The sequence below is a fragment of the Equus quagga genome, chromosome 6 (genome assembly GCF_021613505.1).
Source record: "Equus quagga isolate Etosha38 chromosome 6, UCLA_HA_Equagga_1.0, whole genome shotgun sequence".
Lineage (NCBI taxonomy): Eukaryota > Metazoa > Chordata > Mammalia > Perissodactyla > Equidae > Equus > Equus quagga.
Genome location: NC_060272.1, coordinates 89,172,871 through 89,200,474, shown reverse-complemented (window position 1 = coordinate 89,200,474; position 27,604 = coordinate 89,172,871). Strand labels below are relative to the sequence as shown.

Below are 27,604 nucleotides of genomic sequence, written 5' to 3'. Positions count from 1 at the left end.
GACAGATCCAATATCCAGTAAAACAAAAACTGGACCAAGTGCTGGGAGGGCAAGTACCTTGGCCCCATCGTGCACAAGTTCCATGACTCACCACAGTTGTCTTCTCAAGTCCTGAGCCTCATTTCTTCCTCCAGCAAAAGCAAAGTCACCCTCTCGAAGGAGGACGGTTAAGGAGACTAAGGACCTCAGGAAGGTCCGATCTGGGAGAGGAGAGGCCGATTGAAAGTCTCCAGAAGGAAGTGAGAGGGAAGGAAAAATGAGAGCCTTGAGTTTCCCCAAGGACGGCTGGTAAGGGAACTGAAGACAGAGAGATCCGAGAGGCCTGGAAGCCCGTCTATTGAGAAAACAGAGAGGGATAGAGGATCCTCTGCTGGGCGTGCCCACCCACTTTGTTCCAGATGGCTCAGCAGTTAAGACTCAGACTGCAGGGACTAACCCCGCCTTGTCACAGTTACAAGATAAGACTCAGACTGTGAGTCCAGATACCAGCTCCTTCTGTCACTGACACAGCACAAAACACCAAAGGGCCCTCAAACGGGCTTCAAGCCCCAGCAGTGACAAACTCAAATGGGCTTCAAGCCCTCACTGCCCAAAGACTAGTCAGCAGGGATTGCTCCCATTGGCCAGAGCCAAGCTTCGGTTCTTCCGGGGTGGCCGGGTCACGCAATCCTTTCAATCACATGGAGATTGTCACTCCCTTGAGCCAGGCCACCTCTCGACAGAGACCTGAATCCCGAAGCCAGGCTCCAACATGTGAATCTTGGGACTCAAAACCAAGGCTGGGGCAGCCTTAAACCCAAGGTTCAGGCAACTGACTTTGTGAGACAACTTAAAGAAATAATACTTATAGTTGTGCCATGGGTTCGACACGGCTGACCTCCATCGAGTGATTCTCGGAGAAAAATTCTCAGAGTGGCTGCTGGGTCTCCTGATGGGGACATGATGCTAGGCCAGCAGCAGTGACACCAAGAGGAAAGTCTCTCCTCATGAAGCTCCCCCCTCAACCTCCAGTAGCAAGAACCAGTTCTCCATACATTGGAAACCTGATGTTTGGAAGAATAGAGCCTGAGAGGGACAGAGGTCCCCTCTGGGTCACCAATTTGTACAGGTAGCGTGGGAGCAATGTTTGCATCTGATCACTTCGTCTGGGGAGGAAGGTGTCCACCCATAAGTGAGTGTGGAGAGGCCACAGGGCCGTACCCACAATGATTGTCTCTATTTCTCCTGGGATGCTCCCGGTCCCCTCCAAACCTTCTCTGAGACCTGGCTTCCCTGCAGGTGCCTCTTTGCTCAATGACACATCTAACAGAATCCTCTGCTTCTCCTGCTTGAGGCTGGATGGAAGAATTTACTCTCACACTTAACCATTGCCACTTCCAGGCCACTGGACAGCATTTCTAAAACAAGCAATTCTCGTCCCGTACAGGATTCCCAATCTCCAGGACCGCACAGGACCCTGGCCATAGTTGGGACCATCCCTCTCCTTGGTTAACGCCTCTGGTCCCCTCCTTCCCACAGTCATGCCCACATGTCCAGGTCTCAGCTCCTTCAGGTTTCAGGGCACAGCTCAGTCCTTAGTTTCTACGAAGCCTTCTTGCATCTGCTCAGGCAGAGGCATCTTCTGCACTTTCTTCCTACTGTCTTCTCTGTGTTTAGTTATGAAGGCTTGACTGACTATAACTTCCTGGAAAATGGATGTGTGTGAGCCCTACAGCACCAGCACCGGGGACACCAAGGATGTTTGACAGGCATTTGTAGAATTACTGGATAAATGCAATGGGAGTGTACATTGCTTTTCTGGAACAGTATTTCACAGCTGTGGGTTGGGACCCCTTAGTGGGTTGTGAACTCACCCAGGGCATGATAACCATCATCAAAAGGAAGAAGAGGACATCTCAGAGTGTACCACACAGAGTGACGGAAGGTATACTTCATGAAACTTTTGTCTTTATCGTGTGTGCATCTGTACTGAGAATTCGAACCACTGTTCCAGAAGATATTGAAGGAATATAAATGTGTAAAGACTAAGTTTTTCATAGTCTAATTTAGGGAAGGCTGATGATGCATTATCCTCAGTCATGGACATAGTGTTAAAAAGTAGCAGTGGTGAAGGGCAGCATTTAATAAGGCGCATCCACCTGCTTTAGGGTGGATGTATCCGATTTCTTAATTGCAGGGAATGTGTGTAGTCCCTTACAGCAAGCTGACACTACATAAAATAAAAGAGCCAGAAATAGATGCTTGGCCATTTGGTTTTCTAGGCTGAACACCTCCCAATCCCCTGGGGGTTGTTTCCATCCCATTGACATTGGTGAAACCTGAGTGCCTCTGGCCACTCAAGAGAATCTCTCAGTCCCCAGTGTCAGAGACTCAGAAAGTAAAGTGAAGGATGAAACTAAGCTCAGGTTTCTGACGCGGTAAATATTCTTGATGGTGTATATGCGATAAGAGAGTTCAATCCTAATTCTGACCAACTGCAGAGATATCTTCCAATACATAAAAACAAAGCTCCTCAGAGATTTAGGAATTAAATCAAATTTAAATAGGAAGTTAGAATATTGACAAATACCTTGGTGTTACGATAGAGTACCAGACAATCTTGGACTAGGAATCAGAAGCTGAAGTTGTAAGTTAGCCTTGTTCCACTCTAGCTGACTAACCTTGGGTAAATCACTTCTCTGAGTTTCATTATCCTCATCCAAAAAATAATGACAATAATTTGCCTCTCCCACCTAATGGGTGATAAGGACCTGGAATACCTTCACGGTAATACAAGAGAAGAGCAAGTTTGTTGGGATTTAAAATGGGTTGGGCTTTGAGAATTCAGTTGCTTGTTGATTGACATTGGGAAGATGAATTAACTACTTTGTATGGACTGCAGTAATTAGTTGGTAATTTATAACATTAATTAGATGATCATCTTGGATATTGGGTTCCAGGTGGGAGATCAGAATCAGCCACCCCAAAATGTGTCTCTTTGACTTGATTATTTTTAAGGAGAAAAGACTCTGAAAGAAACTTTGACCTCTCCTTAACCCTCTAAAAGAAAGTTAAGATAAAAGACCTGTCCCCAGGACAGTCCATCACCATAGATAACTCTGGGTATTTTTAGACTGGGAGGGTCCTTGTTAAGCCTATTCTTATCAAAGTTCTCTTTACCAAACATTTGCTTTTTCATCTCCATGTGAATTGCCTTCCATCTCTTTGAAGTCCCAAATCACTACCCCCAACACCCTCCTTTGTCTTTAGCTAAAGATGTTATTTGAGGCGGCAGCTTCAGCTATTCTGGCTGAGTTACCCAGTTTTCCTAGGTTTCTCCCATGTATTCATGTTAAAAGCTTTGTTTGATTTTCTCTTATTATTCTATCTCATGTCAATTTAATTCATAGATCAGCCAGAAAGACCTAGAGGGTACAGGAATTCTCTTCCTCCCCTACACAGGACATCAACAGTTTGAATTGACCATGTTGATTATCCTAGAGCTCCATTAATTTTCCCAAAATGGCATTGGGTGGGTAGTAGGGACGGGGGACTGGTGGTGGTGAGGGAGAGGTGGTGACCATCTCTGATAAATTGTAACAAAGACTAAAAGTTAGATGAGGATAAAACAGCCACTCTGTTTAGGAGGTAGGTGTGGTTATTTGTCTGTACCCTTTTGATGAGTCTCTTGGTCATCCTTTTCATCTTCTTTGTTTCCTGGAGAATCCTGCTCAATGGTGACCTGTTTTTCCTCCTGGAAATAAAACAGTGGAGCAGAGATGGAATATTGAGATCCTGGACACAATGGACCTTGATCTCTTTTAATCAGAATTTTGGCAAAGAACTTTTTTTTCCCCTGCTTTTTCTACCCAAATCCCCCTAGTACATAGTCGTATATTTTTTTTCAGCTGTGAGTCCTTCCAGTTGTGGCAAGCAAGGAACTTTTAAAAGGTCCTTTTAAATCATTATGCAAGAAGATGGCAGCTATAATCTACTACACAGACATTTTTTCCCCTCATCACAAAAGAACCAGATCACACGTCTCTTCCTTTACCTCCAAAGGAGCTGTTGGTATTATCTGCTTTTCTTTAGGAACAGGCTCATATCTCTGTTTTTCGCTCCTGCCTCTACTGTAATCATTCAACTGTCACTCTGTTTTCAGGCCAGTGTGAAATGAAGCTAACACCAGAGCTGCGTACATCTCTCTTTATAGTCTGCCAGCCCCAGTTTCCAAAGGACTGAGATGAAGGCAAACAATATTTGCCACCCCAAAATGTGTCTTGTCAACATGAGAATTATTTTAGGCTGACTGTTTTTAAGAAACAAAAGACTCAGAAAGTTTTTCTTGTTACCTCCCCCTTAACTGCCTAAAAGACTTGAGGAAAAAAACCTGTCTCAGGAAGCACGCTATTGCCTTAGCATACCATGAACTGGGTGATACACAGGGAGGAACCTAGAAAAGCCTGTTTGTTGGGCTCCCTCTGTGTTCTTCTGTTTCTGTGTGGCCAAAAGAACATTTGTTTCCAAATATTTGCTTCTTTTCACCTACCTGTGAATTGCATTTCTTCCCTTTGAAGTCTCTGAATCCCCCCACCCCCAACATCTTCTTTTTTCTTTAGCTGAGGATTTACCTGAGGATAGTTACTCAGTTTTCCTGGGTTTCTCCCATGTATGCATGTTATTAAACTTTGTTTGATTTTCTCCTGTTAATCTGTCTTGTATCAATTCAATTCTTAGACCAGCCAGAAGAACCTAGAAGGGTAGAGGAAAATTTCTTCCTCCTCTGCAGAGACCAAGCCTGGTGTTATTTTCCTGGTAGCCTAAGGCTTGGTCTATAGATGTGAACACTAGCTCAGCATCTTCAAGAGCTGACAAACTCCCCTCTGGAACTAGAGTCCTTCTATCAATCAGGCTAAAGGGAAATTTTTCCCTTACTCCACTAGCCCTTGCTCTCATTGACTGAGTGAAGTGGATACCTGGGCCATCTTTCATGGAAAATCTTTCTAGGTACTGTTTGAGCTCTTAAATATCCTGACCCATCCTACTCTTGGGATGGCATAGAGGATTTCCCACCTCCCTCCATTCTGCAATAATGTCTCCAATAGGTCCAGCTATTGTATGCAATGGCGAGGGGAGATGGGGAGGAAGTATGTGGATGTGGAGCAGTTTTGAACATGCTCTAGGAGGTCTAATGCCAAATCTCAGCTTTAGTTTTCTGTCATATACCATGATGCCTTTGATTCTCTTTACCTCAACAAAAATCATAGAAATAAGTCATTAGCATGTTTCTGAACCAAAGGGATCCTCAAAGATCACCTAGTCCTTCGAAGCCAAACTCCACTATACTTCTGACTTAGACGGCCTTCATTTTCTCAGTGGGCCTTGGGAACTAGGAAGGCGAGGGCACAACTGCAAGAGAGACCAGCTGAGTCCAAGCTGCAGCTGCTAAGATCGGGCTGAAGACAAGCCTTATTCATTTCCCCCCAAACACTTAGCTTGGCCAACAAAGTTTGGTAAATTTTTTATTTAAATGATCATAATTATTATTTGCTTACAGTGAAATTGCCAAGTTATCTACTATCTGGAATTTCTGACATTACTGTTTTTTCTTGCCTCTTTTCCCCAACCTTCTCATCTTTAAAACAACATCACCACCTTCTTGACCCCACAGTCATGGACAGCAGCCCCCTCCATCCCTTCACAGCCAGACCACCTGCTTTACTTTTTGTGACCTGCTCCCTCATATCCTGCTCCCTCAGCTCCCTGTGGTCAGGCTTCCACCAAGACGGCTTCTGCCAAGGTCACCCAAGGACCACTGTTGCCCAATCCAGCAGCTACTCCACAGTCTTCATGCTTCTATTTATGATAGTAAAGTATCTAATTTTGGGTGTTGCTTTTTTTTGTGAAACTATATTTTTAAAAAGACTTTATATTCTAGAGCAGTTTTAGGTTCACAACAAAATATAGTGGAAAGTAGAGATTTCCCATATATCTGCTGGTCCCACACATGCATAGCACCCCGCCCCCATTATCCACATCTCCCACTAGAGTGGTGCATCTGTTACAATTGATGAGCCTCCATTGACACATCATTATCTCTCAAAGTCCATAGTTTACATTAGGGTTCATTCCTGGTGTTGTACATTCTATGGGTTTGGACAAATGTATAATGACATGTATCCACAATTATAGTATCACATAGAGTAGTTTCACTGCCCTGAAAAACATCTGTGCTCTGTCTATTCACCCCGCCCTCCCCTCTTGGTAACCACTGGTCTCTTTACCATCTCCACAGTTTTGCCTTTTCCAGAATGTCATATGGTTGGAATCATATGATGTGTAGCCATGTCAGATGGCTTCTTTTACTTAGCAATAACATTTAATGTTCACCCCTGTCAACAATACAGAGCGCCTCAGCCTGCTCTGTAAACTTAGGTGTCTCTGAGGAACCCTAGGGCATGGTGGACACAGTTTTAGAGCCATATCTTAGAACCTTCCTCGTCTGCCTCATGTACCTTAAAATTGAGATGCTTTTGTTTAAGACAGTGCCTTCGACCTTAGGATGGAGCTTGGGATTCATAATAGTGAGGTGTCGGAGGAAACCTGGGTACCCTCCACATCAGAGAACTCTGAGGACAGGTGTGTTAACACAAAATCTTTGTTTGGGCTTGTGTGTTTTCTTCATGACTCTGCCTTACACACTCTAATGACCATTTAATTCATTCCTCCAAGTGCCAGCCGAGCACCATGATTTCTGTCCCCATAGCACTCAGGTGCTTGTTGCAGCGTGGTTCCCATGGTAGCAGATTCATTCAGTGCCCTCCTCCCCTATCTGTTTGGCCTCTCGTGCTCTCTGTTCTGCACAGCTCTGCTCCTCAGCGAGTTGTTGTTTCCTGATGTGTTCTGGTTTTCGTGAAAGTCTTCATTCTAAGAAAAAAGTACAGATTGCAAGCCAGGCTGTGGAGGCATCCCACATACAAAATAGAGGATTGGCAACAGAGCTTAGCTCAGATCCAATCTTCCTCACCAGGAGAAAAAAAAAAAAGAACCAATGAATCTTGGCTCATAAAGACACAAAGATGATTTTTGTTTTGTTTTGTTCTGAGAGGAAAGATTTGTGTGGTCCAACTTGAGGAAGAGAAAAAGGAGGACAACTGTCTCGTCCAGACCACAGGACTTTCTAATTAGCAGAGCTGAGACTAGGGGGTAGGTTTCCAGTCTCCTTTCCATCACATGACACAGGCTTTTAACTTATAAAATAAAACAGAATACAGTGAACCCTAGGCTGATAATTTTATTCTTAGATATTGGCTTTATGGGATGTTAAAATGTGTTTTCTTTGGTTTAAAGCAGTCTCTGGTAGTAATGAGCACAGGACAAATGCCTCCTCTTGTGAGGCTGGTTTTACTTTAAGGAACTGAGTGAGGTGTGCTCTGGGAGTGGTGTGCTGACCCCCTGCTGCTTTTTGCAGATGTGACAAACACCTGGCTTGTTGCTCTTTTCCCTTTTTTTGGAGGGGCTCCAATTCTTCTCCCATCTCATGCCAGCTTGCTTTTTTTTTTTTTAAAGATTTTATTTTTTTCCTTTTTCTCCACAAAGCCCCCCAGTACATAGTTGTATATTCTTCGCCGTGGGTCCTTCTAGTTGTAGCATGTGGGACGCTGCCCCAGCATGGCCTGATGAGCAGTGCCACGTCCGTGCCCAGGACTCGAACCAATGAAACACTGGGCCGCCTGCAGCGGAGCACGCGAACCCAACCACTCAGCCACGGGGCCAGCCCCATGCCAGCTTGCCTTTTGATAAGGTATGTTTTATATGGCAACAGATACATACATGGTGTCAGGAGGGTCCATATATCTTTTCAGGAAATCTCCCCTGCTAGTCCTGTCAGGTGAGATCTTGTCTTTGAAAAAAGAACAAATATATGACTAGATTTTAACTTTAAATCTCTGGCTGTCCCCGAGGATCTAGACAAAATTACAGTTCCAACTTGTGTTGCATTTTCCATTTATTGAACACAAGCGTGTATAGCATGAATGAAATCTAACTTCCAGCGCACACATGTGGGGGATCAGAATTGTGTCTCCCACTCCAAAATGTGTCTCTTTGGCTTGATTATTTTTAAGGAAAAAAGACTCTGAAAGCAACTTGACCTTCCCCCTAACTGCCTAAAAGAGTTTAAAACAGAAGCCCTGTCCCAGGACAGGCCATCACCATGGAGAACTCTGGGTGTAACAGACTGGGAGGGTCCTTGCTAAGCCCATTCTTACCAACGTTCTCTCTCTCTGGGTCACCTTGTCTATAGATGGCCCAGCAAACATCTGTTTATCAAGTATTTGCTTTTCCATCTCTATGTAAATTGCCTTCCTCTCCTAGAAGTCTCAAACTACTACCCCCATCATCTTCCTCTGTCTTTAGCTGAACATGGTATTTAATGTGGTGGCTTCAGCCATTTTGGTGAGTTACTCCGTTTGCCTGGGTTTCTCCCATATATACTTGTTATTAAACTTTGTTCGATTTTCTCCTGTTATTCTGTCTCATGTCAATTTAATTCTTAGATGAGCCAGAAGGACCTAGAGGGTAGAGGAATAGTTCTACCTCTCCAACACACACAGAAGTCTTGTTGCCAAACCGCCCTTTTATGTTACAGTTGTTTACATCTTACTTTAGCACAGTTCCTTGCACATGGCAGACACTAACAATTACTTGGAATTAATGAACCATAGTGATTTTAATTTTGCACTAACTGGTACAGGAACGTAATACCTTTGGGTACTTGGTATAAAGATATGGCAGGGAGTGACAGTATATACAGTATGAAAGGATGACAAAATGTTGCTAATTGCTGAAGCTGGCTGATGGATACTTAGGGACTCATTTTACTAGTCTTACTTTCATGGATGCTGCAAATTTCCTCACTAAAAAGTTAAAAATAAAACGCAGCGTGACCTGCTAGAAAAACAGGACACAAGTAACTGAGGGGAGTCAACACAAATAATCCATACCCAACCTGTAAATCAACATTGGGGTGAGTTTATTATGAGCCAGAGTGAGGATGATAACCAGGGAAGGCCTTAAAAGGTATTCCGGAGAAGCATGGGTTTCAGTACATTCTTATATCATTTTAGAACAAAGAACATACATTGAACACACCCAGGATACATTTCCATCAAAATTTCAAAGAGCTGTTCAGTTGAAAATTAGCGGGTCAACATGACCCTGATGTCAGGAAAGGGACTAATCCAGGCATTACCATTAGGGGGTTACCCATAGGGCATAGGAAAGCAACTATACTTTCTTAAGAGAGTGTATTCTTTACTTTAGTGGTTAAGCAGATGTAGAATGGATGTTTGATAGACCAAAAGTCAGGCTTGTTCAAGCCAAATCAGTGTTGAACTCATATAGTTACCCCATACACCTCAGTATGTGACAATCTCTTGTCATTGCCCCCTTATGATCTATCTTTTGATAGAAAGCATTGCTGATCAAAATATTGTCCCTTGGTGCCAGGGTGGTTGCTGCCTGCCCTGGGTCCATCATGTCTCTCAGGGCAAAGCTTTTATTTCAGTCATTTGCCCAGTTATCCATGTCGGGGGGAAATAGTCAGATATAGTGGACAAGCATATTGGTATATATTAACAGGGGAAGTATTTCATAGGCTATGTCACTTGTCAATCATTTTTAGATTATTGCACAAACATTGCACATGTGCTTTTACATGACTTCATATAGTTACATTATTTATAATAATTATAGAACAAGTAATCCAATACTTGAAATGGTTAGCTTAAAAATGAATTATTAGGCAAAGCCTTAATAAAAGGGGATTTGTTCAGGGTTGTAGGATCGATCAACCATCTCAAGTTGCTGAACAATCATTACTCTGGTTTGCATGCCAGTCATACAAAAACGAGAAAACAGTAATTAGTTTGAATATTATAACTAATACAAGAATTCCAAGGAGTAATAGAAATAGAAAATGATTCCAGGTCACAAATGGAAGCCAATATTTAAAGGGAGCCAACTAAACAAGTCAAGACCAGGTACAGGATCACTTAAGGCATTCACCTGCTGTTTTTTCATCTCTGCCTTAGCAGAGATGATACATTGGAGGACTCATCAGGTATAAAAACACAACATTCAGTTTGAGTGATATATATATACTACCTTGGAATGCTGTAAGACTATATAAGGCCATTCTATTTTGAAGGACAGCCTTTCTCACTAAAGACATTTCAGTATCTAACAAGGCTATTCTTGCTTGACTACTTTTAAGGGCTTCTGTATGGGATATGAGATCCTCTAGCCCCAAAGGAACAACTATAGCTAGTTGCTCTGTTTTCATACCAGTGGAACACTGAATGAGCCCATCTGGCCTTAAAGAGATGGAGATTGGCATTAGGATTCAGCTCAATGTGAATCTTTGCCTGCATGCAAGGGAAACTCAAGGTGCAGTGTTTTAGCCCTCCAGGCAGTAGCCAAGGCCAGAGATTTGTTCCACATAACCACTGAGTTCCATTAGCTACTAGTCAATAAATGTCTGACCTTCAAGACCAGTCTGTTCCGAATCAGTCACTTTCTTTAAGCATGATAGTGCTCTGAAACCTTAAGTCAAAAAATTATAAAATGGGCATAGAGTTTAAGCATAACAAAGGTTTGAATGAGGAGATACAAGGTTGGGAATACAGGCCTGGTCTGGAGTCTTGGGACAGCTGTCTACAACAGATGCTGTCTTCTTCTCCTCCTGTTTTGGAGAAATTTGTCTTGGTCAGTTGAAGTCGGGTGTGAGGAATAGGAGCTGAAACTGACTCAAGTGGAGAGGCCTTTTTTTGTGAAACAGGAAATGTGAATCCATGAGTCTATGCCTTTTGATTTTGCAGCACATGAATTGGTTAAATGTACCTGGTATGGTCATTTCCAACAGGGCTGCAAAGAGTCTTTGATTTGATGACTCTTCTGATAAATTCTCCAGGTTATAGTCAATGATCTTTAAGGTCTGGAAGCTCTCTGTGAAAAGAATCAGCTACCAACTTTTCATTTCTTTTAAACACCTCAGTGAGACCCTGATACCAATGTAATCTCTCCCTCAAGCAAAGTTGGTCCATATATTTCCTCATCTAATTGCATAGGCCATTCAGTTATTATCTAGAAAGGAGACAGCGAGGTTTACCAATGGGTGTAGATCTAAGATTGAAGAGCTTCAGGTCAAGAGAGAGTAAACACTTCTGACAGCTTTGCCAATTAAGTTTTGCTTATGCTCTTAGTTCTTTCCACCAATCCTGAGGATCAGGGATAGTAGGTGCAGTGGAAATGCCTTATTGGTCAAATGTTACAAATAGATTTAATTATTTGTCTGGTGAAATGAGTTCCCCAGTCACCATGTAACTCCGTAGGAATTCCTCAAACAAGAGTTATCCTTTTTAATAATAATTTACCTAAAGCTATCACTCTTCTGAAAGAAAGGCCTCAACCCAACATGAGAACATACAGATCACTACAAGATGTATTTATCCTTGAGATGGTGTACCTCAAAGGGTCCCTTACAAAGGGTAAAGCACCTTGTGATTCATGAAATAGGTTCCCTAGATTATATTTTGTGCATATAGCACAATGAGTATAGGCCTTGTGAGCTGCTGTGGGAGAAAGGTTCCAAAAGTATTGTTTTCCCCCTTTTATTGCCACCTTTAATTCTTTTCTTCCATGACGATTTCTTCAGCCTCTAGAGGGAAACCTTTTACCAGGTTAGCAGAATTAATAGAAAGTAGTGGGAATTCTGGACACTGGACAGCATATCCAGCTTGGTAACACTCTTGCTTATCATTTAAGTAAGATCTGTCTGTAAACCAATTAAATAATAGAATGCAGTCGTGGTCTTTTCCTTTTGTGATGTTGGAAGCAAGGTAGCAGGGTTAAATAGTGAATAATCTTTACCTACACAATATAACCTAAGCAGGTTTTTCATTATTTACTTGATAATGCTTCCCATGCAACTTAGCATACCAAACAAGCCTAATTAGTATCCCCTCCTTAACAGGAAGAGAGAACAAATTTCTTTGAGTAGTCTCAGGGGCCCTCTTAAAATCCTCAGAGAAAGTCTCTTTCTTCTTCCAGGTCAATGAAAGCCTTTATTCAGGATTTGAATATTTTTGTGAGGGGGGCTTGTCAAAAATATTGAAAGGTTTTAAAACACTTGGTCATGCAAGATCAAGTGTCTGCTGATCTTGTCGCTGTGAAATACTCAAGGGCAAACAGAGCATATCCACTTTAAGAGAGAAAGCAAAATTTTAATTCTTGTACCAGATTACTTTTTATATTAAAACTCATTTGCGTAATTAGATTCATTCCAATCTTAGCCAAATTGACCATGTACAAAACTCCTCAGGGTTTTACTTCCATAAATCTCCTACCACTTCCTTTTTTCATTCAGAATTTGTCCCATGCCTTTCTTTTCCCTCCTCGTTCTTTGGGACAAATTTATCATTCTTTCTTTTTTGTTTTTTTGTTGAGTTCATAATAGTTTACATCATTGTGAAATTTCAGGTGTACGTTATTCCTTGTCCATCACCACAAAAGTGCTCCCCTTCATCCCCTGCGCCCACCCCCACCCCGCTTCCCCTGGTAACCACTGAGCTGTTTTCTTTGTCCGTGTGTTTGTTTATATTCCACATATGAGTGAAATCATCTGGTGTTTGTCTTTCTCAGTCTGGTTTATTTCGCTTGTCATAACTCCCTCCAGGTCCATCCATGTTGTTGCAAATGGGATGATTTTGTATTTTTTAATGGATGAGTAGCATTTCATTGTATATATACACCACATCTTCTTTATCCAACCATTGGTCGATGGGCACTTGGATTGCTTCCATGTCTTGGCTATTGTGAATAGTGCTGCAATGAACACAGGAGTACACATGTTATTTTGGATTGTTGATTTCAAGTTGTTTTGGTAGATACCCAGTAGTGGGATAGCTGAGTCATATGATTTTTCTATTTTTAGTTTTTTTGATAAATCTCCACACTGTTTTCCAAAGTGGCTGCACCAGTTTGCATTCCCACCAGCAGGCTATGAGAGATCCCTTTTCTTCACACCCTTTCCAACATTTTTTTATTTTTAGTCTTAGTGATTATAGCCATTTTAACAGGTGTAAAGTGGAATCTTAGTGTAGTTTTTATTTGTATTTCCCTAATGATTAGTGATGTTGAACATCTTTCCATGTGTATGTTGGCCGTCTGTACATCTTCTTTGGAAAAAGATCTGTTTGTATCCTCTGCCCATTTTTTGATGGGGCCATTTGTTTTTTTGCTGTTCAGTGGTGTGTGTTCCTTATATATTATGGAGAATACCCCCTTGTTGGATATATGATTTTTAAATATTTTCTCCCAATTGGTGGGTTGTCTTTTTGTTTTGATGCTAGTTTCTTTTGCCTTGCAGAAGCTCTTTAGTCTGATGAAGTCCCATTTGGTTATTTTTTCTTTTGTTCCCCTTGTCTGTGAAAATATGTATTCGAAATGATCCTTTTAAGTTCAATGTCAAAGAGTGTACTACCTATATTATCTTCCAGGAGTTATATGGTTTCAGGGCTTATCTTCAAGTCTTGGATCCATTTTGAGTTTATTTTTGTGTATGGCATGAGATAATGGTTTGCATTCATTCTTTTGCATGTAGCTGTCCACTTTTCCCAACACCGTTTATTGAAGAGACTATCTTTTCTACACTGTATGTTCTTGGCACCTTTGTCGAAGATTAGCTGTCCATAGATGTGCGGCTTTATTTCTGGGCTTTCAGTTCTGTTCCATTGATCTGTGTGCCTGTTTTTGTCCAGTACCATGCCGTTTTGGTCACTATGCCTTTGTAGCACATTTTGAAGCTGAAATTGTGATACCTCCAGCTTTGTTCTTTTTTCTTAGTATTGCTTTAGAAATTCATGTTCTTTGGCTACCCATATGAATTTTAGGAATCTTTGTTCTACTTCCGCGAAGAATGTCATTGGGATTCTGATTGGGATTGCACTGAATCTATAGATTGCTTCAGGTGTTTATTCTTCCAATACAGAGCATGGAATCTCTTTCCATCTCTTTATGTCATCATCTGTTTCTTTCAATAACGTCTTATAGTTTTCATTGTATAAGTCCTTCATTTCCTTGGTTAAATTTACTCCCAGATACATTTTTTCTTTTTGATGCAATTGTAAATGGAATTGTATTCTTGAGTTCTCTTTCTGTAAGTTCATTATTAGAGTATAGAAATGCAACTGAATTTTGCAAGTTGATTTTGTACCGTGCAATTTTCCTGTAGTTGTTAATTATTTCTATTTGTTTTCTGATGTATTCTTTAGGGTTTTCTATATGTAAGATCACGTCATCTTCAAACAGTGAGAGTTTCAATTTTTCCATTCCTATTTGGATTCCTTTTGTTCCTTTCTCTTGCCTAATTGCTCGGGCCAAAACCTCCAGTACTATGTTGAATAAGAGTGGTGATAGTGGGCATCCTTGTCTCGTTCCTGTTCTCAGAGGGATGGTGTTCAGTTTTTCCCCATTGAGTATGATGTTGCCTGTGGGTTTGTCGTATTTGGCCTTTATTTTGTTGAGGTGATTTCCTTCTGTCCCCATTTTGTTCAGAGTTTTTTTGGTTTTATAATAAAAGGCAGTTGGATCTTCTCAAATGCTTTCTGTGCCTCTGTTGAGATGATCATGTGGTTTTTATTCCTCATTTTGTTAATGTAGTGCATCACATTGATTGATTTGTGGATGTTGAACCATCACAGTGTCCCTGGTATGAATCTGCCTTGATCACGATGTATGACATTTTGATGTATTGCTGTATTCGTGTTGCCAATATTTTGTTGAGGATTTTTGCATCTATGTTCATCAAGTATATTGGCCTGTAGTTTTCCTTTTTTGTGTTGTCCTTGTCAGGCTTTGGTATCAGAGTTATGTTGGCCTTGTAGAATGTGTTAGGAAGTGTTCCATCTTCTGTAAGGTTTTGGAGTAGCTTGAGAATGATAGGTATTATATCCTCTCTGAAAATTTGGTAGAATTCTTCAGCGAAGCTGTCTGGTCCTGGGCTTTTATTTTTTGGGATGCTTTTGATTACCGTATCAATCACTTTACTTGTCATTAATCTATTCAGATTATATATTTCTTCTTGATTCAGCTTTTGGAGGTTGTAGGAGTCTAAGAATTTATCAATTTCCTCTAGATTGTGTATTTTGTTGCCATATAGCTTTTTGTAGTATTGTCTTATAATCCATTATATTTGTGTGGGATCTGTTGTTATTTCTCCTGTTTCATTTCTGATTGTATTTATCTGAGCTTTCTCTTTTTTCTTCGTAAGTTTGGCTAGACATTTGTCAATCTTCTTTATCTCCTCAAAGAAACTGCTCTTTGTTTCATTGGTCCTTTCTACTAGATTTTTGGTTCAATAACATTTATTTCTGCTCTGATTTTTATTATTTCTCTCCTACTGCTGGCTTTTGGTTTTGTTTATTCTTCTTTTTCTAATTCATTTAAGTGTGCCTTGAGATTGCTTATTTGGAAGTTTTCCTGTTTGTTAAGGTGAGCCTGTATTGCGATGAATTTCCCTCCTAATACAGCTTTTACTGCATTCTGTATGAGTTGGTATGGTATGTTTTCATTTTCATTTTTCTCCAGATGTTTTCTAATTTTTCCTTTAATTTCTTCAATGATCCATTGCTTGCTCAATAGCATATGGTTTAGTCACCACATCTTTGTCCCTTTCTCAGATTTTTTCTTGTAATTAACTTCTAGCTTCATAGCCTTGTGATTAGAAAAGATTGTTATTATTTCAATCTTCTTAAATTTATTGAGACTTGCTTTATTTCACAACATATGGCCTATCCTTGAGAATGTTCTGTCCGCACTTGAGAAGAATGTGTGTTCTGCTGTTGTGGGATAGAGTGCTCTAGATATGTCTATTAAGTCCAACTGGTCTAGATTTTCATTTAATTCCACTGTTTCCTTGTCGATTTTCTGTCTGGATTATCTATCCACTGATATGAGTGGAGTGTTGAGGTTCCCTACTATTATTGTGTTATTGTTAATATCTTCTTTTAGGTTTGTTAATAGTTGCTTTATTTACTTTGGTGCTCCTGTGTTGGGTCCATAGATATTTATAAGTGTTATGTCTTTTTGGTAGAGTGTCCCTTTAATCATTATATGCTGCCCCTTTTTGTCTCTCTTTACCTGTCTTATCTCGAAGACTACTTTGTCTGGTATAAGCATTGTGACATCTGCTTTCTTTTGTTTGCCATTAGCTTGGAGTATTGTGTTCCAGCCCTTCATTCTGAGCTTGTGTTTGTTGTTGGATCTGAGATGTGTTTCCTGCAGGCAGCATATTGTTAGGTCTTGTTGTTTAATCCATCTCCCCACTTTGTGTCTTTTTATTGGAGAATTCAATCCATTTACGTTTAGGGTGATTATCGATGTATGAGGGCCTAAGGCTGCCGTTTTATCACTTATTTTCTGGTTCTCCTGCATTTCCTTTGTTTCTCGTCCTGTGTATTTTGGTTTACCAAATGAGTGATGTAGTTTTTTATGTTGTGTTTCTTTGTTTTCTCCTTATTTATGATTTGTGTCTCTGTTCTGGTTTTTTTTTTAGTGGTTACCATGAGATTTGTATTCAATATCTCATAGATAAAGTAGTTCATTTTCTGATGGCCTCTTATTTCCTTAGACTAAACCAATTCAGTCCCCTCCTCTTCCCCTCCTAAGTTGTTTTTCTCACATCCTATTCCATCTTGTGTTGTGAGTTTGTGATTAAAATGACAAGATTATCTTTGGTTTTGATGTTTTCCTTCCCTTTATGTTTAGTGCTATTCTTCTGATGTAAAGCTACAATTTTCTGATTTTGTCTACCTATTTATCTCCTTACTCCATGCTTTTTAACATCTTTCTCCCTTTTTTTTCAGGTATGAGGGTCTTCCTGAGGATTTCTTCTGGGGGGGGGGGCATCTTGTGGCTATGAACTCCCTTAGCTTTTGTTTATTTGGGAGAATGTTTATTTCTCCATCATATTTGAAGGACATTTTCTCTGGATAGCATATTCTTGGCTGAAATTTTTTGGCCATCAACGATTGTGATTTGTCATTCCAGTCTCCCGTAGCCTGTAGGGTTTCTGCAGAAAAATCCACGGAATGCCTGATAGGGGCTCCTTTGTAGGTTATTTTCTTCTGCCTTGCTGCCCTTAGTATGTTTCCTTTGTCATTCAGATTTCCAGTTTCACTACTATGTGCCTTTCAGTAGGTCCTTTTATATTGACATATTTAGGAGATCTGATGGCCTCTTCCACATGGATTTCCATCTCCTTCCCCAGGTTTGGGAAGTCTCTGCTATTATTTCTTTGAACAAGCTTTCTGCTCCATTCTCCTCTTCTCCCTCTGGAATACCTATAATTCTAAGGTTGCATTTCCTAATTGAGTAGGATATTTCTCAGAGACTTTCTTCATTACTTTTTAGTCTTAGTTCTCTCTCCCCCTCTATCTAGAGCATTTCAACATGCCTATTCTCGATCATCCTGATTTGCTCCTCTATGATGTCCACTTGAGTGTTAAGGGAACACATATTTTGTTTTATCTCATCCATTTTATCTTTCATCTCCAATATTCTTATTGGTTCTTTTTTATACTTTTCAATCTCTTTTGTGACATAGCTCCTGAACTCACTGAGTTGTTTCTCTATATTCTCTATTAACTCATTGAGTATTTTGATGATAGCTATTTTGAATTCTCTGTCATTTAGGTTACATATGTCTGTATCCTTAGGACCAATTTCTGGGTACTTGTCATTTTCTTTCTGGTTTGGAGATTTAATACAATTTTTGATACTGCTAGAGGGCTTGGCTCTGTTTTTGCACATCATGGCATTATTTGGTCGCAGTTTCTCTTCTCACCCTCAGATCTCCTGCAGGTGTTACCCCTTGTCTGAAACTAACTAGAGGCCAATGGGAAACTCCACTTACAAGTGATGGAATTGAGCTTGGGGATGCGGTCCCAAGTAGTCACACTTCCAGGACCCAGCAGGACAGAGAATGGTGGAAAATGTATCTGGGGCAGGGTAAGGGGTCAGGGGAGACAGACAGTAACCAGGACAGTTGGTCTCTCCAAGTTTCTTCCTATTCTTAAGCTTTTGGATATCTCTAGTCTTGGTAGAAAAAAGAAAGGTCATTCCTAAATGAGTTTTTAACTGGGAGAGAATGTTAACATTTAACTCATAGGTTTGCTTCAAAACAATAAGGGAAGGAAGTAAATCAGTGAGGCTATAGATGAAATAAGATTGGCCATGTGTTGATAATTGTTGATGCTCAGTGATGAATACCTAGGGGGCTACTGCCCTGTCTGGTATAAATGTTTATTTTCTATATATTTAAATTCTTCCATAATAAAAGTAAAAAAATAACAACTTAACCCTGAATTTGTTTTACAGGAAATCAAAATTTAAAAGCGCTCTCTTCATCTTCTTGTTTTCCTTTTACATTTGCATAAACCCACGGGTTTAACTCCTTAAAGAGGACTGAACTTGGAGGAAGCAAGTGCGCTTTGCCCAGGCTATTTAACATGTGGAGCTCCACAGTGCTGTGGTCCTCGTTGCCAAAGCTAATTCCCTGACCCAGTCCTGAAGGAGTTTGAGTCAGAGAACTACTTAAAAGCATTTAAAGGTTACCTCTGTTCTGATCCATCCTCAAATCTTTGATGTAATTTGTTTCAAGGAATTCAGGAAAAAAAGACTATTTGCCAGATTTCACTCTGTTGCAACATTGAAATACCAGGAAAATACATCAAGTGGTCTTGTGATGGCTTTGGGGGGGGGGGGGCAACCACCCATCAGCACAGAGGACCAGCTAACACTAACTTGCCATCTCTTCTGTTCTAGTTCACATCATACACACACACGCACACACACACACCCTACAGCTTCTGCAATATTCTGTGCCAATGTTGAGAACATCAACCCTATCAGCACTTTTGCCCTTGGTTCTGGCACCTTCTTCCTTGTCATGACCCACTGGACCTGGAGTGGTTCATTGCTTATGAAAAAGCCAAAAGCTTGGGTGAATGGAGAGAGAAGTGCTTCCTGTGTAGAGATTAGCTTGTCTGAGTGTCTCAGAATCCACAAGTTGGATGACTGCTGGCCCAGAGATGGCTTGAATTGGCTTTAAAGAAAAACTTCCATCAGCCCAAGGAGCCCAGAGCAAGGCATCTATTCTCCTCCTCCACTGGGGAAGATTTGTTGGTGTTGGTGGAAATCCGTGCCACCTGAAATGGTACTTTTCTTCAACTTCCTTAGCTGTTTTTCTCGAGGGGGATGGGAGGGCAAGGGACGACATAATTCAGTGCCTCCACTTAAGCACGACTCTTTTCCCTATCTTTCGATATTTAGAACGAATAGTGTTCTTACAAAAACACGGTATGTCCCCTGTGCTTTCCTTAGGGTAGAGGTGGGGGGAGGTGGTTTAAAGGTCAATTATGAGCTTGTACTTTCTTAAAATGAGGCACTCAAGTGAGAAGGGCAGCGCTTTCCCGACAGAAACACTGAGGTGTCACACCAGCTGCTTCTCCCCTGCCCACCCCAGGTTTCGGAATGGTTTTAAATGTTCCCATCATTGAGAGTTCCAGATCGCCTCTCTCAAGAGAAATAACTTCCCCCCAAACCAGTCTGCCATCTCTTTCTGTAAAGGACAAAAGGATGATGTACTTTCCATCCCCCTTTCAACGGAACTTGGCAAGAAAATGAACCTCACAAATAAACATGCCCTTTATCTTTCAGCAGAACATCCAGTAGCTTCCCTGTTTACCTCAGAAAGCTCTTAACAGTTTTACTTAAAGGGAAGTTTTTGTTTTTTTAATTAGCCACATCCCACTTATTCCTTGAAAAATCTTCTCGCTCAGGAGCCAGAGCCAGGGTGGGGCCAGGATGTTCCCACTTGGCATTAGCGCCATCAGCTAAAACTCTGGGCTGGACACACAGTCTTCTCATTATCTGCCAAGGGGCAGGATCTGTCTTGACGCACAGCCAGATGAACTTGTCTGTTAGGGCAGGGACTCCACACTCTGCAGGGGCCAAAAGGATTGTTCCTTCCAGTGGTGCTGGGTGTGGTGACCAGAACCTGAGGGCCTGAGATTCCAAGAACGGGATGACCTTCTGTCATATGTTGTTGGCTTTAACCCCATTCTGTTTCCAGCAGATGTAAATGACACAGACTTTCAGGAGGGAAGGAGATGGAAGACTGCAAGCAGCACACTCTTCAGGATGCCTTGCTCCCACCCCACTTCCTCCAGACCCAGGACTGAGATGCGTCTCCCCAGTTTAGGGCTGGCTCTAGCTATGGAAACAGTAAGGTTAGGACAGGCCAGTGGTACCCTGGGACCGAGATGCTCAAAGCCCACACCTGGCCTTCCGTGTGATGTCTGGGCTGAGTGGAGAGAGGAGGGAGAGAGAGAAGGAAGCCCTGCCTTTGTCAGCAGGCCTCAGCTCTCCCAGGCCTGGATGCCAGCATATGCCCTGGGGGCATGTGTGTGCTAAGTGCTCAGTTAACCTCTCAACTGACAGAGTAACCACTACTCTAAGGAAGCTCTGGGAGACACCAATTTGGCACCAGCTGCATCACTCAGGAATCATTTAGGGAATTCCACAGTAATCCAGACTCTCAGGGCACAGAAGGTGGAGCAGTGGTTCTCAACGTGTGTTCTCTGGACCAGCAGCATGAGCATCACCCAGGAACCTGTCAAAACTACAAATTCCCAGCTCTTTCCCCCCATGACCTACTGAATTAGGAACTCTGGGAGTGCAGCCCCTCAACTCATCCATCTATTCACGTTACCTATCTGACTCTTGCACTTGGCAAATAATTTGTATTTTTCTGAGCAAAAGTCTTGGATATAATTTATTTAATCACATTTGCTCTTGGGATTACTTTGCAAGGGAAAAAAGAAGTCAAACTATGAAAACACTAACAATAACATTATGATATGTGTTGTACGTGTATAAAACCAAAGGTTTTAGGGGCCCACATGCTAACTTATCTGTGGTGCCCTTGTATATGATTGGAAACATGGTCAGAAAAGAGAGACCCTGGTACCCTATTACGTGTTCTCGGTGAGTCAAGGAGTCAAAAGAAAGATTTCTTGGACTCTCAAGGTCTGGCAGTAGTGCTCTTTTATTCAGAGAATAGCATGGAGTAGCATGGGCACAGGACCCATGGGCAGTAACAGCTGCAGGCATGGGAACAGGACCCATCAGCAGTAATAGCTGCAATGGGTTGAGAGTTAGAGCTAAATTTATAAGGCATAGGGATGTGAGTTATTGCTTTACAAGACAAAGGAAAGATCATGAAAAAAGTCGTTAAAATGTATCAGTGCAGGTGGGGTCTGGTTATTGGGTAGTCCTATAACTTTGCATAGAAATCAGATTAGATTAACTCAGGGCATCATATGCTTCTCCAACGATGATGTAGATCAGTATGCTGGGCAGGGTGACTTGGGCTTCTCCCTAGGGCAGGGGAAGCCTTGATCCTCATCACCCTACACATCAGGAAACACTTGCAATAATGACCCACAAAAATCAGAGTTCATTGATTACTTGCCAATGCACAGGCCAGGTTTATAAGTTGCACCTAAGCTACAGGATGCTGCTTCCTTCTACCTTTCGAGAGCCCTTGGAGTTGACACTGCCCTTGCAAAGTGCAGGCTTGCTGATAACTAAAGGAAGAATATTTTCTCCAAGGCACCTGGATTCAAAAGCCCACTCAGTGTCTTGGAAGGTCATAGGTCTCCATCTGCCTATCTCTGGGTGGGGCTTCGGCGTAGAATATGGGCTTAGTCACCACAGGAACTGGTTAGCTCGCCGGGAACCAGAATCAGGACTGCATCCCCAGCCAGTTTGGGCAAAATTTGTGATGGGTCCAAACATTGGGCCAAGGATGGGTACATGACTAAGAGTCCACATGTTCTAGGATGGTCAGTCCCAGGCACTCATCTTGATCCTGGAACAATGAAACCAAGTCTGTGCAGCAAAACACGAGCACCACGTGTTTATACTTAAGGCCATTCCAGAAAGTCACCTTACAAACTCAAAAAGTCCACCTTTCCCCTAGAATTTTTGATGATGCCCACTGTATTTTGAAATGTCCCACCCACTGAAGCTTATTTGGTTTGACTCAGAGCTTCACTTCTGGGGACGAGGAGTTGAGATTAGACAGCTGTTCATTAGAGAGTGTGTACAAGCTTGACATTTCTGCCTGTTGTCAGGACACAGGTTTACATTATTGTGGACACAGACTCGCTGCCCCTGAGGAGATGAGAGAGGAGCTAAGAGCTGTCTTTCCACAGAAGGAGAAAGAAAGGGCAGGTAAACGTGATGCAGGCACGAAGTAGACAGTAAAGCTAAGACTGGTTGAGGTAAAAGTGAAAAGCTAGGAAATTAAGGCAGACCCATTCTGTTTTTAAGAGAAATATCATAATAGAGGCTGTGTCAGCATCTCCTCAGCCCTGAGCTATTCCATTTAGAAGTTGTCAGAGCCCTGTGGGAACAAAATGATCATTTCAAATGACAAATATGACCTTTTCTGTCCCAGTTTTAACAACTTTAAATGTTTCTACTGTCATTGGATTATATTCCATGATCTCAAATATCATCTGTGGTTTGACCCTTGACTCCTCTCCAGCATCCCTTTATATGCCTTTCCCCTACTTTGACATATTTTATTTGAACTAAACAATATTTTTAAAATTTGAACCAAATTTACAAGTTGGGAAATTTCAAATATAAACGTGAGTTTTCATTTATCTTGAAAACTTGGAATATCTACAGCTGGGCCTACATTCCTCAAATGATTGACTGGATACCAGAGGTGGCTGCTCTCCATTTCTCCACAGTCCCCACCACCCCCAGATGTCTCACCGATTCATAGGTTGTCACTTACCACCATCATCATACTTACATGGTTCTTCTGGTGGAGGAGAATTATTTATATTTATTCTTCTTGTATAAAACCCAGAAAAAGGAAGAACAAATTGAAAGTATCAGGCATTTGCAGAAATATGGGAAATACATTTCTTTGTATAAATTAAAATTATTTCTTGGTATTTCTTATGTAAACAATGTATATGTATTCAAACCAGTCATTTTGGCTCTTTAAGTCTCTCCTTGTTTGTGAAAAGGGGGGCATAGACAAGACAGCACCTAAAATCCCTTTCACATTTAAAACAACTCAATCTTCATGCATGGGGCAAAATTAAGGAGTGGGTTGAATGCTAAATAAATGTCTAAATTGTTCTAGGCATCCTACAGCTACTTGGACAATCCACACATAAATGCTTTGACACGTCTTCTGTACTTTCTGTTTGCAAGTATGTGTCTAATCCATTATCTGCAAAAAATTCATTGTGCTGCTCCCATGTACAAGTTCTATAAACAGTTGTCATGGAAAATGCAATAAATGATAACATGATACGTCTTCAAGGAGTTTACAGTCTGACAGAGGGTGTGTCCTCGTGTTATAAAACAAGAAAATCTTAAAGACCAAATGGATGGTAGGAATCCCACTGCAGGTCAGAGAAGAAACATCGCTTTCATCTGTAGTGAGCAGAGGAGGCTGCCCGGAGAGGGTGTCACTGACTAGTTACCCTGAGGAACTCAAGGGTAGATTTGGATATTTTAACTGTCTTTCCAAAGTGTTCTTTTTCCTTTTGTTACGTTAAGGAGATGCAATCCCCAGACCAAGCCTCACCACAAGAGCTACATCTGTGACCCTTGCCTTGTTTTAATGCTAAGGTCTCTCCAGGAGGAGCTTAGGCCTTCTTACCATCACCTGCAGTGTATGTGGAAGCATGTTTTCCAACTGAGCCTGTGCAAGAGAATACACTCCTCTCCCTTTTGAATGTTCATTCCCCATCTGCAATAAATGTCCCTGGTTCCCTCTGTTTTGGGAAACCATGACTCTGGAAATGATTCCCTTTGCTCTTCTATTTGCCACAATTATACTTTGCTTTATGAGACAACTTCTTCTGATGTAGAGTCTGATTTAAGTCGCCAGAAGTGAACCCACTTTGGTTTTGGTTACAGCTGTTACTAAGAAGCTCTAATTAGCAGGATTCACTCCCCATAAGAGCATGATGTCCCTAGGTCATGTATTAGCACAGCAATCATACATGAGACAGTGCTAAAGAAGATGGATGATTGAACTGATGCAGTTCTATATCAACAGACTTTAATCAAAGCCTGGAAATCCTCTAGCTAAGGAATCCCATCTACACACATAGGCCTCTCCCATCAGTGGAAATTTCCCCTCCTGCTTACTTGTAATTTTGTTAAGATTCATGTCTGAATCCATTTGGAAATTCACATCTCCGAATGTATTGGTGAAGATTCACTCTAAATTCTCTTCCAGATTAATCCTTTACCAAACTGGATCCAAAACTAAATTTTACCAATTGCACAACAGCTACAGTAAGCAAAATACTGAAGTAAACTTCATCAAGCTTAATTCACAGTCCCTCAGCTTTCTTTTTTTTTTTTTTTGGTGAGGAAGATTTGCCCTGAGCTAACATCCATTGCCAATCTTCCTCTATTTTTGCTTGAAGAAGATTATCCCTGAACTAATATCTGTGCCAGTCATCCTCTAGTTTGCATGTGGGATGCCTCTACAGCATGGCTGATGAATGGAGTAGGTCTGTGACTGGTAACCGAACCCATGAACCATGGGCTGCTGAAGTAGAGCATGTGGAACTTGAACCACTCAGCCATGGGGCTGGCCCACTCAGCCTTTCTTTCATCCTTTCCAGCAATCCTTTTCCCCTCCTGCCTTCCTCCCTCATCCTTCCTTTCCTCCTGCAGACATCCAATGCCTTCACATCGGTCCACCTTCTCTCCTAACAAAACCAGCTGCCAAGAAATGCTCTGGAAAGAGTTTATTACTCTTCAGTATAAATAAGCCAATCTGAACCTCTTTTGGAGTTCCTTATATTTTAACTCTTGTCTCATATTATCACATGGAAGGGTTGGCACCTAACAAAATATCAGCCCTTCTACTGCCTGAACCAGCTTCTCCTGCAGATCATGACAATAATTTAAATTCTGAGACTCTGAGCAAGTAGCCAATAACTTGTGCATGGTATTTAAACCGATGGGGTACCCAAATTATCAGCCAAAACTAAGTGAGCTGCCATACTACACAGGCTATTAGAAATATGACCAAATCTTGGTGTAACCCTGGACCAAATCTGTAGGAAAAACTGGCCATGTTCAAGGCATCTAAGGGACCTCCTTTTGTACGATCCATGTATTTTAAATACCAAGACCCTTCCAATCTCTGTCCTTCAAATCCGAATTACAATACCCAAAGGGGTCCAAATAATAAAACCATATCTGAACAATGAAAATGGGGCTGGCTCCCTTTTTTATACTTTTTGCATTTGAAAAACCAATTTATTGGGGCTGGCCAAGTGATGCAGCAGTTAAATTCACACATTCCACTTTGGTGACCTGGGGTTCACTGGTTCAGATCCCAGGTGTGGACATGGCACCACTTGGCAAAGCCATGCTGTGGCAGGTGTCCTACATATCAAGTAGAGGAAAATGAGCACAGATGTTAGCTCAGGGCCAGTCTTCCTCAGCAAAAGGAGGAGGATTGGCAGCAGATGTTAGCTCAAGGCTAAAAGCTTGCTCTTAAAGGGCCTATGCACAAATTCATCCATTTTGAAAAGCAACTAAAATCATCGGAAAGAAAGGTTCACAGTATGTTGATGAAAACAGACTCATCTGATAGACTCTGGGTGCATCTCAGTGAGAGGTGAGACCTCCTCAAGGACTGAGACATTGTCAGCAGGTGTTATTGTGACCTAGTACAGGCATGCTGACAGACACAATTAGAGTTCTTCCTGTGGCCAGTTAGCATTGGGTCTGCACAACCTACCAGAGCACTAACTTAATCCAGCTCATCCAGAGCAGGCAGCCTGACCTAAAGACTGGCCCTATCCAACAGCAAGCTCTCAGGCAACTTGTGGGCCCAAGTAGGTGGGTGCCTGTAATGTCAGCAGCCAGGTGAGTGGGTCCGGCTCTGCAGGGAAGGGAGTGGGTGAGGAGTGGGTAGAATGTGTGGAGAGTTGGTGGAGTGTGTGAGGCCTCTGCAGTGGGGCAAGTGGGTCTGCTTCAGTGAGCCGGGGTGCACTCACAGGGCAGGACTGTGTTGACAGGGTGTGTGGCCCTGTGGGTGTTAGGGCTTGTCAGCTGCAGCAGACCTGTGCTTCTCAAGCAGTCACAGAGTGGAGCAGCACCACCTTCCAAAGCCAGAAACAATTGGGTGCTCCAATCCATGGGGCCAGCCCCACTCAGCTGAAATCCTGAGAGGGTTGACAACAGCCTTGCAGGCTGAGGTCTAAAGCAATTGTCAGCCTCTGAGCCTGGTAACCAGCCATGTGGGGGCCTACTCACAACAGAAAAATTGCAACAAGAACGTGCTATTAGAACTTGCAGCCAACTGTGCTGGGGCTCCCCATGCCTGATAAAGAGACTGAAGGGTCCCTAGCAGCCACATACATCTGAGCATTACAACCAACTACTCAGGGGGACAGCCTAGACTCCCTGGGCACCTGCAGCAAGTGCAACGCTTCCATAACAAGAGGAAACACATAGCCCACACAGGGGTCACTGCTGGAACATTTGAAACTGGTGATGAGAATGAAGCACACTGCTGGGCCTCATAAGGCATCTCTTACATGACACCTCTGCAAGAACAGAAAACATAGCTGATCTACCTAATCCATAGATATAAGTTCAGAGAAAGAGGTAAAATGAAGAGGCAAAGGAATATGTTCCAAGTAAGGGAACAGGACAAAATCCCAGAAAAAGAACTAAATGAAACAGAAATAAAAAATCTACTTGACAAAGAATTCAGACAAAAAGTCATAAGGATGCTCACTGATTTTGAGAGAAGAATGGATAACTCAGTGAGAACTTCAACAAATAATTGGGAAATACAAAAATGAACTAATCAGAAATGAAGAATACAATACTGGAAATGAAAAATTCACTAAAGGGACTCAATAGCAGAATAGATGATACAGAACACATCAGTGAGCCGGATGAATGACTAGAGGAAATCGCTCAAGCTGAACAGACAAAAGATAAAAGAACAAGGACGGCCTGTGGAACCTCTTGGACAACATCAAGCACACTAACATTCGTATTATAGGTGTCCCAAAAGGAGAAGAGAGAGACAAAGGGGCAGAGAATCTATTTGACAGAATAATAGCTGAAAACTTTCCTAACCTAAGGTAGGGAACAGAACTCCAGGTACAGGAAGCACAGAGAGCACCAAACAAGATAAACCCAAGGAGGCCCAAACCAAGACACATTATAATTAAAATGTCAAGAAATAAAGATCAAGAGAGCATCCTAAAAGCTGCAAGAGAAAGGCAAGAAGTGGCATACAAAGGAAACCCCATAAAGCTATCAGCTGACTTCTCAGCAGATATCTTACAGGCTATAAGGGAGTGGCACAATATATTTAAAGTGATGAAAGGAAAAAAAACTACAGCCAAGGATACTCTACCTGGCAGGTTAACATTCAGAGTGGAAGGAGAGATAAAGAGTTTTCCAGGCAAGCAAAAACCAA

General features: G+C 41.8%; 1 protein-coding gene across 1 annotated transcript in view; it reads right to left on the bottom strand.

The window, feature by feature from the left end:
- LOC124240774 (solute carrier family 28 member 3-like) overlaps window positions 1–27,604 on the bottom strand; it is a 102,174-nt gene that overhangs the window by 29,486 nt on the left and 45,084 nt on the right. The window contains exons 3-4 of the mRNA XM_046663883.1: window positions 6,815–6,906; window positions 3,652–3,737 (exon numbers count right to left, since the gene is read on the bottom strand). Of these exons, the coding sequence (XP_046519839.1) occupies window positions 3,652–3,737; window positions 6,815–6,906 (178 nt within the window). The remainder of the gene's footprint in view (window positions 1–3,651; window positions 3,738–6,814; window positions 6,907–27,604) is intronic.